We start from the raw sequence: 12,533 nt of genomic DNA, 5'->3' as shown, positions 1-12,533 counted from the left end.
AAACAAGTTGACAGCCAGTGCAATTCCTTCACTGGAATTCTGGAGATCAGTCTAGTGCAGGAATGGGCAAACTTCAGCCCTATATTTGTTTTGGACATCAACTCCCACAATTCCTAACAGCCTACCGGAATTATGGGAGTTGTAGTCCAAAACAACTGGAGGACTGAAGTTTACCCATGCCTGGTATAGCGGCTGCATTTTGTACTAGCTGCAGTTTCCAAGTTATTTTCATGAACAGCCCCATGTAGAGTGCAATTACCAGTGCACAGACTACAGTGGCTAAATTGTCTCTGTCCGGGAAAAGCAATGGCTGGCAGACCAGCCAAAGCTGGCTTAAACCATACCTCCAGTGGTAAGGATGGATCTAGGGAGTTTTCCCAGACTACCACCTGATCCTTCAGAAGGAGTGCAATCCCATCTAGAGCAGACAGCCTTCCCAATACCCAGACTTCAGAATCGCCAGTCCACAGCGCCTCCATCTTAATGGGATTCAGCTTCAATGTATCCACCCTCATCCAGTCCATTGCAGCACTCTGGCATTGCTCCGGCACCTTCATAATCCCAGCCAACTCTGATGGTGCAGAGAAGTGTAGGTTGCATACCTATAAAAGTGGTCCTCTATGATGCCAGCCAGTCCCAAAACACTTAATAACCTCTCCTCAGCAGCCTCATATAAATGTTGAACAGCATAGGAGATAAGATTGAACCCTGTGGCACCCCATAACACAGTAGCCTCCAGATGTTTTTGGCCTTCAACTCCCAGAAATCCTAAGAGCTGGTAAAATGGCTGGGATTTGGAGGAGTTGTAGGCCAAAAACCTCTGGGGACCCCAGGTTGAGAACCACTGCCAGAGCACAATGGCCAAAGGGCTGGGGACTCCCCTAATGTCAGTCTCTGGAGCCAACCCTATAGGTAGGAGTACAGCCAATGTAAAACAGTGCCTCCTACACTCACCCACCAGAGCAAGGTATCATGAACAATGGTATCAAAAGTTGCTGAGAAATCCAGAAGGATCAACAGAGCAGCACTCCCCGTTTTCCCCCTGCGATGGGACATTATTGAGGCTGTTGCCTGTTGTGGTATCATACCCTGGCCTAAACCTTTACATATATTCATCATCAATTCCTCTTGTCAGCATATCCATTGCTGTGTTAGCTGAGGAAGATGGAATCTACCGACCAATATCCTGAAGGACACCAGTAAGGGAAGAGACTGTTGGAATATGGAAGAAAGATAAGAGGTGAAGATAGCTCTGAGATAGAGATTCAAGGAGGTACAGAAACATCACTGCTGGGGTAACTCACGTAATAACTACAGGCGCCACCTTATTGGTAATAATAGACTTGGCTTTGTTGTTGTGAAGGCCAACCGTCTGGAAGGAGTGGATGCTCAGAGAATTGCGGTCATCCATGGTTCCGTTGCTGTGAATGTTTTCAAATGTTGCTGTTGTCACTGTCTGCTGAGCTGTGCTGGCAGTTGTACCCATAATCCACAGGCAACTATAGAAGCACAAAGGAAATGATATAAGGCAAGAACAAGTCTTCTTTACATAAAAAACCATTAAAAGGTTATTATGGCAGCAACAACAGTAGTAGCAGCAGCACGTATATCAAAAAAGAGGAACTTGAATTTGACACCTGTGTGCTTCATCCTTTAGAAAAATATGAGAAACACTAGGAACTTATCATTTTTTCCTCAGTGAGAAATGAGCAATGGCTGACAACCTTTCTTGCCTATCTACACAGATTTAACACCAGAATCAGACAAGTTAGACTGAGTTAGGTAGTGCTCCAGTGAAAAGAAGGTGTATACTGTGCATCCTAGAACAAGCCTCCCAAAATATCGATAAACTGTTGGAAATTTATGGCAGAAAAGCAAAGGATTCAAAGGATCCTCTGAAGATGGCACCCACATATACAGGCAAAACGTCAGTGGGGGAATGCTGCTAGAACACAGCTATACAGCCCGGACACCACACAACATACTAGTGATTCCGGCCATGAAAGCCTTCCACAATACATTAACACGATTTACGTTTTTAAGAGCGCACGAATAGGAAATGAGGCTCATCTCCTACACCCTCATAACCTTTCCAAGTAACCCCAGATAAATGACTCTTCTGTCATAACTAGACTACCACAGTCTCCATTTCTACTTTTTAACAGAGCTTGGAGAAGCTAGTTTTTGGAGTACAATACCCAGAATGCAAAGACAATTAAGGGCATGAAGCCGTTGCCTTTTATATGCATACTAGCTTGGGGACCCGGTGATGCCAGGGTTATTTAAAAAAGGCATTGTTTTTGTTGGGGTGTTAGCTCACATCAGTTTGGTAATTTGTAGCTCTGTTTTTTAGAAAAATGCCAGTGTTTGCTTTTGTTTTTTATGAATGTTCCCATTAGAAAATGCATAAGGATGTGGGTGAACTGCGATTCCAAAAATCGTGGATCTATCCTCCCCAAACCCTGCCAGTATTCAGAGTTAGCTACGTTGGGTCTGTGCACCAAGTGTGGTCCAGATGCATCTTCTGCTGGGCTCAGTGTTCTCTGAAAATGGGTGAACTATAAATCCCGGTTGCCAAGGACAATCACTTCCCACCCCCACCAGTATACAAAATTGGCTGTGTTGGGTCTGTGTGCCAAGTGTGGTCCAGATCTGTCATTGGTGGGATTCAAAAGACTCACTGAAGACCAGTGAACTATAAATCCCAGATTTCAAGGTTAATCACCCCAAAGTCAACTGGTATGCATACTTGGTGCATGTTTGGTCTGTGTGCCAAGTGTGATTCAAATCTGTCATCGGCTGGGTTCAGTGCTCTCTGAATGTGGGTGAGCTACAACTCTCATATTTAAAAGCCAGCTTCCTTAGAACCCTACCAGTATGCACAGTTGGCCATGTTGGGTGTGTGTACCAAGTTTGGTACAGATCCATCACTTCCTGGGTTTAGTGTTCTCTGAATACGGGTGAACTCTAACTCTCTGATGCCAAGGTCAATTATCTGCAAAGCCTGCCAGTATTTGGCCATGTTGGGTCTGTGTGCCAAGATTGGTCCAGATCTGTCACTTGCTGGGTTCCATATGGGTGAACTATAACTCTCTCATGCCAAGGTCAATCACCCCAAGTTGGCAGCATTGGATCTGTGTGCCAAGTTTGGTCCAGATCCGTCACTGGTGGGGTTCAGAGGGCTCACAGAATACAGGTGAACTATAACTCCCAGAGATAAAGGTCAATCACCTCCAAAGTCCACCAGTATTCCCAGTTGGTCATGTTGAATTTGTGTGCCAAATTTGGTCCAGATACCTTCATGACCATGTTTCCCCCTATGAACCTGCACAATCTCTTTGATCATCTGGGGAGGCCCTTCTCTTGCTTCCACTTCCGTCACAAGTGCGGCTTGTTGGGAGAGGGCCTTTTTCGTGGTGACTTTGCCATTCCCTTCTCAGGGAGATTAGGCAACACCCACCTTGTCAGCCTTTTGAAAAGAGTTAAAAACTTGGCTTTTCCAGTCTGACTTTGAATAATTAGTCTCCATGACAAACCCTGCCAAAAACAAAAATCATATATTTGCACTTTATTTTGCTCCTCTATTGGAAATAATTTGACTTCCTACCTCACTCCAAATCTCTTAGAGAACACTTCAGCACTTTGCCCATTCACACTCCCCAACTGATATTTGCACTTTTGTTTAGACCGCCCTCCTATTTCATCCATTTTACCATCAAATAGTGGTAGCTGCATTTTATCAGTTCTTATTTTGTTGTTTTATTATTGTATATTCTTGCCTTATTGTGGTTTTAAAATGTTTATTTTATTTGCTTGAAGATGTTGACTATACATGTACCTTAATTTGCTTACTGTCTGTTCTTTGGGCTTGGCCCCATGTTAGCCACCCCGAGTCCCTGCGGGGAGATGGAGGTGAGATATAAAGATAAAGTATTATTACTACTACTACTACTACTACTACTACCATTCTTATCAGATGGGTTCAGTGTTCTCTGAATATGGGTGAAGTATGGATGTCAAGGTCAATCACCTCCAAAACCTGCCAGTGTGCAAATTCGGCCATGTTGGGTCTATGTGCAAAGTTAGTTCCAAGTCCATCGCTGGTGGGGTTCAGAGGGCTGATAGATTGCAGGTGAGCCATGCATCCCAGTCCCTACAGCTCCTATAAATCATGGTGAATTCTCCCCAAATCTCTCTCTCCAGTCTGTTCAGTTGCTGATCAATTCCTCTGTTTGCTGTGTGCCATAGTAAAGGGTAGTAAAGGGTTAAGGGAGAGGTAGTGGGCGGGGTCATACAAATGGTGAAAGAAAGGAACACTGGGATGTGCTCACTGTAACCTGCAATGTCCTGGGAAGGAGAGACTTGGTGGCTCCTCAGCACTGGGAACTATAGCCTGTTTGTGGAGGCCAGAGGCTGTCTGTGTGAATGGACAGCGTGCCCCATACACACCAATTTTCATTTTTATTATGTGTATAGATAGATATACATTTACTATATTGGTTAGTGCCAGACTTTCCTATTCATCCTTTAAAAATACCCAGGATTCCACAGATAGCCTAGCCACTTGTTATTTTAAAAAATAAAGTTTCCAAATTCTGTTCTCCAGGATGGAGCCTGATTAAATAAAACTTCTGTTCCTTTGAAATCCAGAATAACTTTAAACTCCCTTTAACCTCAAAAACCAGATTACCCACACCACCATCATTTACAAGTGGAATGTGAAACTCAGCCATATTTCTTCCCAGGGCATTCCTAAACCTATTCATAAAAAGCTTAGCCCCATTCCTGCAATCACAGAAACAATTTTACACATACTTAATTTCTGATCAAAGCAAGATCTGAATTGGAAGCTCGTGGCTTAGAGCTAGGAATTTCATAGTTGATAATCAAGGCAATATGTGGTTCAAGCAAGGGTCCAAACAGAAGGATGCTTTACTCCAAATTTCTCAACTCAAAATTGATAGGGAGCTGCTTTAGTCCTTCCCTCAGAGCATAGTGTCAATATGGTGACAACCATCTACCCTTCTTTTCCTCACAGAAAAACCAAAGTAGGTCTTAAGGTTGTCTCAAACCAACAACAGACAGGGACCTCATATACTGTTGACATGGAATTCTAAAAGCCTCAGCCAGGATGGCAATCAGAGATTCTGAGAACTGAAGTCCAAGAACGTATTATCGTCCCTGAAAAGAACCACTGTTGAAGATTCTTGTTTTTTATCTTCACCATCTTACTCCTAGTTGAGAAATCATTTACACCTACAAACAACCATCTCCTACTCAGAAAAATCCAAACAAAGCAAGGATGGGAATTCATATCCTTCCAGATAATTATGAAGAATTATTTCTACCAAGTCTCACCATTAACCAAATGGCTGGGGCGAATGGGAATGATGATTCAACATTATCTTGACAGACGCAGGCTCTGAATATGAACAACATAAGAAGAACCTCCTTATTACACAAAATATCCTAACCACCTCATCACATTGAGAGGGGAAAAAGTGGGTGATCATCCCTTTATGAGTAGAGAATTGCCCCTCTTATATCAACAACAGCCCCATTTCAAGTTATGCCTCCCCATCACACTCACACTCATACATGGAAACTTAAAAGCTAGCAATACATTCATATATCACATTCATCACAATGTCAGTATTACTTTTTTTTAAAAAATCTGGAGAAACAACAATATCCAAAAACCAAGAGATTCCTTGCCCTGCCCAAAGCCCCTTACATTAAAGGAGACTGACACCAGTTTAAAACCACTTCTTTCTATGGGATCCTACTGTTCTGTACCAAACCCCATGGGATACCCGAGGAGACAGTGCTCCAAATTAAAAACCATTGTTTTCTATGGGATTTATGGTTCTGCACAAAATCTCATAAGATACAAGAGACAGTGCACCAGGTTAATACCATTGCTTTCCGTGGGATCATATTGTTCTGCACCAAACCCCATATCATACAAGAGACAGTGAACCAAGTTAAAACCATTTATTTCCATGGGATCCTATTGTTCTGCATCAAACACCATAGAATTCAAAAGACTTTTGATGGTTCCCATAGGACTGCTGATGGTTGGGCAATGAAACAGGATGGGAATTTTTTGGTGGCTCCCATCCCACCTGTTTTTTTTTAGTTGTAAACATGGGAGTAAAGTGCGATAAAAGGCTCTGAACACAATTGTTGGCCCATGTTCAGAGTTCCCTCCTTTCAGAACATTTCAGTCTCTCATCAACCCTGGAACATTTGATGAGCTCTGTACCTCTCCATGATTGAAAGGGGGCTGAAGTGTCCTACAAGAAGGAAATTTCTCAATGCGATGAGGTTGATTGCTGGAGTTCCCTCCTTTCAGCACACTTCTGCCTCTTTTCAACCACAGAGGGCTATACATGATGTCCAGAAATAGTTTAACTCATGTGATGAGCTCAGTGCCTCTCCATGCTTGAAAAGAGGTTGAAGCGTCCTATGACTAGGAAATTTCTCAATGTGGTAAGGTGGTAATCCAGCATTTCTCTTCCCACAGTGGCCAAAGAGAAACTCACAACAACCTGCATGGAAACAGCATTCCCTGGTAATTGTTCCCCAGCAACTGGTATACAGAGGGCACCTTGCTTCTGATCCTGGAGACAGTCTACACATAGCCATCATGACTTCTAGCCAAGATTTAATCTCCACGCCAGCACGACTCCTTGCAGTATGCATGACTCCTTAGAGACTCCTTACAGTATCTGGCTCTTTGGCATTCTTTATATATTAAAAAGAATCATGTACCACCCATTTCATGTAGTGATAGTTTTTATCTGAGCAATTCTCAAGGCCAAATTCTTGTGCCTATTTTTTTAAAAGCTGGCAATATAAAAAGCAGATCCAAAAGGAACCGGATCTCATCTGCTTTTAGATGCTAAGCATGGTCAGCTCTGATTAGTACTTAGATGGAAGACTGGAAATGCATACCAGGTACTATATGTTGCATTTCAGAGGAAGGAAATGGCAAACCACCTCTGAGTATTCCTTGCCTAAGAAAACCCTATAAAATTAATGGAGGCACTATAAGACAACAGGAGACTTGAAGGTACAGAAATACATCCTTTTCTTAACAATAAATGAATAGCAAGGGCCTTGAAAATGTCCGCCAGGAGCCCACTTTTTATACTCATCCTAGTTTTTTTAAATCATGTCAGAAGCAACTTGAGAACATACTGCAAGTTGCATCTGGTGTGAGAGAATTGGCCATCTACAGAGATGTTGCCCAGGGGACACCCGGATGTGTTAGCTGGGAGGCTTCTCTCATGTCCCCGCAAGCTAGAGCTGACAGACAGGAGCTCATCCCGTCTCGCGGATTCAAATCACCTTCAGGTGAGCAACCCAAACTTCAGGTCAGCAGTTCAGATGGCACAAGGGTTTAACCCATTGCGCCACCATGGCTCCTTCTCATCCTAGTGAGATATGCTGAAAAAGAAAAGTTCTTAATAAACCAGCAGAGGGCACAGCAGAGACAGTGCGTGGTTATGAGTAGCTGACAACAAACTGTGCATGCCCACCCATGCTCTTGCATACCAAACAATGTGAAAACAGAGGATGAAATACTGTAATACTGACAGCTGCAGGAAGACTTTAATAGCTAGAGTTCTGTTTGTGATCACATTTCATAAACTCTTTATCTTGTACTCTACCCATCACAATTCCATTTTTCAGCAGTTATTTCACATCAGATCTACATTTTAAATATTAACCCCTAACCTGGCAGACATGGCAAATGTTCAGTTTATTAAGCTTCCTTTTCATGAGGTGTCTGGATAGCTGGTAGAGGCTATATTCTGCAGCTACTTCACCAAAGCTTGCAAATAAAATTCCATGGAATTGGCTATTAAAATCTGCACCAGTAATGACAGCAGAGGAACAAGAGACCAAATTGCCAATATCTGCTGGAAAATGGAGGAAGGTAGGTAGTTTAAAAAAATCTATTTCTATATTACTGACTATTCTCAAGCCTTTGACTATATAGATCATAATAAATTGTGGCAAGTTCTTTATATTTCTAGGCGCGAAGATTACTGCAGACTCAGACTGCAGCCTGGAAATCAGAAGATGTTTATTTCTTGGGAGGAGAGCAATGACCAACCTTGATAAAATAAGAGAAGAGACATCACATTGGCAACAAAGATCCGCATAATTAAAGCAATAGTATTCCACATAGTAATCTATGGATGCGAGAGCTGGACCATAAGGAAGGCTGAATGAAGGACAACAGAAGCTTTTGAACTGTTGTGTTGGAGGAAAATTCTGAGAGTGCCTTGGACCTCAAGAAGATCCAACCAGTCCATGCTCCAGGAAATAATGCCCGAGCGCTCACTGGAGGGAAGGATATTAGAGGCAAAGATCAAGTACTTTGGCCACATCATGAGAAGACAGGAAAGCTTGGAGGAGATAATGATGCTGGGGGAAATGGAAGGAAAAAGGAATTGGGGCTGACCAAGGGCAAGATGGATGGATGGTATCCTTGAAGTGACTGGTTTGACTTTGAAGGAGCTGGGGGTTGCGACAGCTAACAGGGAGCTCTGGTGTGGGCTGGTCGATGAGGTCACAAAGAGTCAGAAGCGACTGAACACATAAACAAAAATATGACAGCAACTTGCTTTTCGGACCAACTAATTTGTTAGGTTTGATACTCTGCGATGATAATCTTTTTACAAAGAAATTTGCCCAAAAAATTCGGGAAAGTAACTATTCCTAAAATGAGACCTTGCATTCTCAGTGACTTCATCTTCCTCTTCTTTCATGATATGAAGCAGCACAGAGGAAAAACCTTGGGACACAGCTTTAATATGGCCAACTGGGGTCCCCAATTTGTTCCTTGCCGATTCCTTGGTTCACCCTATCCACTTCACCTCCAAAGACCTTCCTCCCCTCCAAACAAAAAGAAACAAGATACTGAAACATGGCCTCAAGGCCATGCATTAAGCTGCATTCATGTGTTCATGTGTTTCACTTCTCTCTTTGTTTTGCTGCACACAGAAGACAAAGCCAGGCACATTTAGCCAGTGCCTCAGGACTCAGCTAGTTCCCAAACCATCAGATAAGTGCATTTTGCTTCTTCCCCACATTTACTGGACAGGAAACATAAGAAGGGACTGAAGCTCAGTGCACTCTGCTGACATCTTAAGAGATAGCTGGGTTTCAGCCTTTGGACTCAACTAGCTCCCAAAGTGTTGTCTGTGGATGAGAAAAGGGTGAAATAGTTAGGTCTTCAGATGGTGCCTTGGCTAGAAAATCCAGGAATATCACTTTATGTGGCCATACCCCCTGATGCCATCTGTCTTTATGCAGGTCTGTTGGGGGAATGCAGTCCCTTTCTCAAAACAGTTTCCCATCCTTCTAAACAAGGTTTAGAGAAAAGGGAAGGAATGAAGCCTAAAGATTTATGTGGGGAATACTCTGTTAGGGCTTCTGGAAACACAACAGCAAATTTTCCCTATACGAAACAATCATAAAAATAGTTGAGCACCCTCATCTCTAACTTCTCTGTGTTCACTACAAGACAAGACTGTTAAATACACCAGTTAAAACAAGCTGGCTTTTATCTTTCTCAGTAGAATTTCTTTGATTCTTCCTTTTCTCTCCCCACCAATCATTTTTCAAAAGATTCAGAGCACCCCCACATACGCACTTTGCCTGTTACTTCCCACACATGAAACACATGCAATATAGTCTTAACAGATGGATTCAGGCTGCCATTCAATAAATGATAGCATGCATGTGACTAGCTGATAAAATTGGCCATTTACAACAACCTCACATCTGACAAAAAGATAATTGTACTGCTTCCCACAGATTTCTGAATAGGTGGAGGCACATGGGTGCAATTTCTTTTTTTACCTTTCAACAGGATGGCACAGGCTTCTATTATCAAACACTTATGCGTACACTGCAATTAAGTTGAGTTGCCACTTTGTAAATGCATTCATCAAATGACAAAAGTTGAATCTTCCCATCTGGGGAGATGTGTGTGACAAAGAGTAGTGAAAGTGGGTTTTTCTAGAATTTGTCACCATGAGAATGGTATCCCTCGACAAAGGAGAAAGGCAACTTTAGGAATAAGAAGCGCAGATTGTTTATTCCTAGAAGTCAGGAGTTATGCAACACATATATGCGAGCAGAGATGGGCACATATTGAAAGGCCACTCTTGTTAAATTGGTTTTGCTGTCATATTGCATTTGTATTGATGTCTGATTTTATTGTGTTTTACTTATCTGAAGATGCTATTTTATTTGTTGTACTCTGTGTTATTGTCCTCGGGCTTTACCCAGTGTTAGCTGCCCCAAGTCCCTCCGGGGAGATGGAGCCGGGATGGAAAAATAAAGAAGTTGTTGTTGTGGTTGTTGTAGAGTGTGGCCAAATTATTTTTCCCTGCTGCTCACGTTTAAGTAAAAATTTAACTGCTTTATTTTGATCAATTTTCTTTCATTCCCAATACTGGCAACAAGAGTGTGGAAGCAACATTTCCTTGCAGCTCTCTTAGTTCCCAAGAACAACATGCTCAAAGTGACAGTTTCCGGCTGTTCAGAGCAGCTGGCTGCCTTCTAAGCAGCAAAGACTGATGTTTGCAGCTGCAAGTCCTAAATACTATCACATGGAACTGCTCACAGTAGGAAATTTCACTGCTTCCATCCTGTTGTGCGTGTCTTTTTAACCTTATGCTAAGAAACAATTACCTAGTAGAAACCGGATTTTTCCCACATGCTTCCCTATCCCAAACAATGTTCTCTTTGCGTGCTAGGAGAAAGGTATATGTCTATTGCTGGAAACAATAGCTCTGCATCTGACTCTCTCCTTTCCCACTCCTACTCCCTTCCATCCACAACCCTCACTTTGACTAGCCTGGACAAAGCACTTTGGATCCCACATTGGGACAAAGGTAAAATATCCATTAAATGAAGAAAAAGGAGATTTCATTGACGAAGATGGAGACCTAAATGGGAGGGCTTTCATTCAAAGTATGGAAGTGTTACAAACAATTAAGCCTTTCATCAACATAGACAGCAGAATCACCTTACCCAAAGGCAGAAGAATACAATGAAGAAGAAACCTGTATCACCATCTCAACACTCCAAAGGGATAAACCTGCCTTATCTAGGAATCCAAAACCTCCAAAAGCATAACCCTTTTGGGTTGTTGTGAGTTTTCCGGGCTGTATGGCCATTTTCCAGAAGCATTCTCTCCTGACGTTTCACCCACATCTATGGCAGGCATCCTTAAAGGTTGTGAGATATACTGGAAACTAAGCAAGAGAAGTTTAAGTATCTGTGGAAGGTCCAGGGTGGGAGAAAGAACTACTTACACCTCCCTTGCTTAGTTTCCGATATACAACCTCTGAGGATGCCTGTTATAGATGTGGGCAAAACGTAAGGAGAGAATGTTTCTGGAACATGGCCATACAGCCCAGAAAACTTACAACAACCCAGTGATTTTGGCCATGAAAGCCTTCTACAACACATAACCCTTTTGTTGCCAATCACCTTTCTCATTAGTCTCTTAGATCCTCAGTCTCGCTCTTTTTACCACTACCGTGTATCCCCAACAATAAGACAGTGTCTTATATTAATTTTTGCTCCCAAAGATGTGCTAGGTCTTATTTTCAGGGGATGTCTTATTTTTCCATGAAGAATTCACATTTATTGTTGAACAAAAAATGAATATTTGTTATATACTGTATAGTTGTCATCTTCTTCTTCAATCACACAGTCGTTTCCGACTCTTTGTGACCTCATGGACCAGTCCACCCAGAGCTCCCTGTCAGCTGTCACTGTCCCCAGCTCCTTCAAGGTCAAGCCAGTCACTTAAAGGATACCATCCATCCATCCATCTTGCCCTTGGTCGGGCCTTTCTTCCTTTTTCCTTCCATTTTCTCCAGCATCATGATCTTTTCCAAGCTTTCCTGTCTTCTCATGATGTGGCCAAAATACTTCATCTTTGCCTCTAATATCCTTCCCTCCAGTGAGCAGCCGGGCATTATTTCCTGGAGGATGGACTGGTTGGATCTTCTTGAGGTCCAAGGCACTCTCAGGATTTTTCTCCAGCACCAAAGTTCAAACAAAGTTGTCGTCACAAACCGGCATAACCAGACAAATTATGAATCCTATCAAGAATTTCTTGTTACTACAATTATTTCCATGTACAACAATCTATGGTACATACATTTACCAATCGTACATGCTTTGGTGTTCTGTTTGGTGGGCATGCTTCCAAACAAAAACTTTCCTAGGTCTTACTTTTGGAGGAGGTCTTATATTTAGCAATTCAGCAATACCTCTACTAGGTCTTATTTTCAGGAGAGGTCTTATTTTTGGAGAAACAGGGTAGCTCTAGATCTGGATTCCTAGCATTTCACAGATTCTTAGTCTCTCTCCAGCTTCACATTTCATCCACAAGTAGTGAACAAATGAGATACAAAACTATTATAAAAAGACACCATATTCCAAAATATGCTAGGTCACGCTAGCAATACAAAATGTGTGATGTGACATCACAT

General features: G+C 42.3%; 1 protein-coding gene across 3 annotated transcripts in view; it reads right to left on the bottom strand.

The window, feature by feature from the left end:
• Nucleotides 1–12,533, bottom strand: part of pald1 (phosphatase domain containing paladin 1) — a 182,696-nt gene that overhangs the window by 89,186 nt on the left and 80,977 nt on the right. For all 3 annotated transcript variants that reach the window (XM_016992194.2, XM_062976219.1, XM_062976220.1), the window contains exon 2: nt 1,305–1,499. In XM_016992194.2, coding sequence (XP_016847683.2) covers nt 1,305–1,486 — 182 coding nt within the window. In that variant the 5' untranslated portion in view covers nt 1,487–1,499. The remainder of the gene's footprint in view (nt 1–1,304; nt 1,500–12,533) is intronic.

This window comes from Anolis carolinensis, chromosome 3 (genome assembly GCF_035594765.1).
Source record: "Anolis carolinensis isolate JA03-04 chromosome 3, rAnoCar3.1.pri, whole genome shotgun sequence".
NCBI lineage: Eukaryota > Metazoa > Chordata > Lepidosauria > Squamata > Dactyloidae > Anolis > Anolis carolinensis.
Note: the sequence above shows the minus strand (reverse complement) of the source record. Positions and strands in the feature narration are given on the sequence as shown.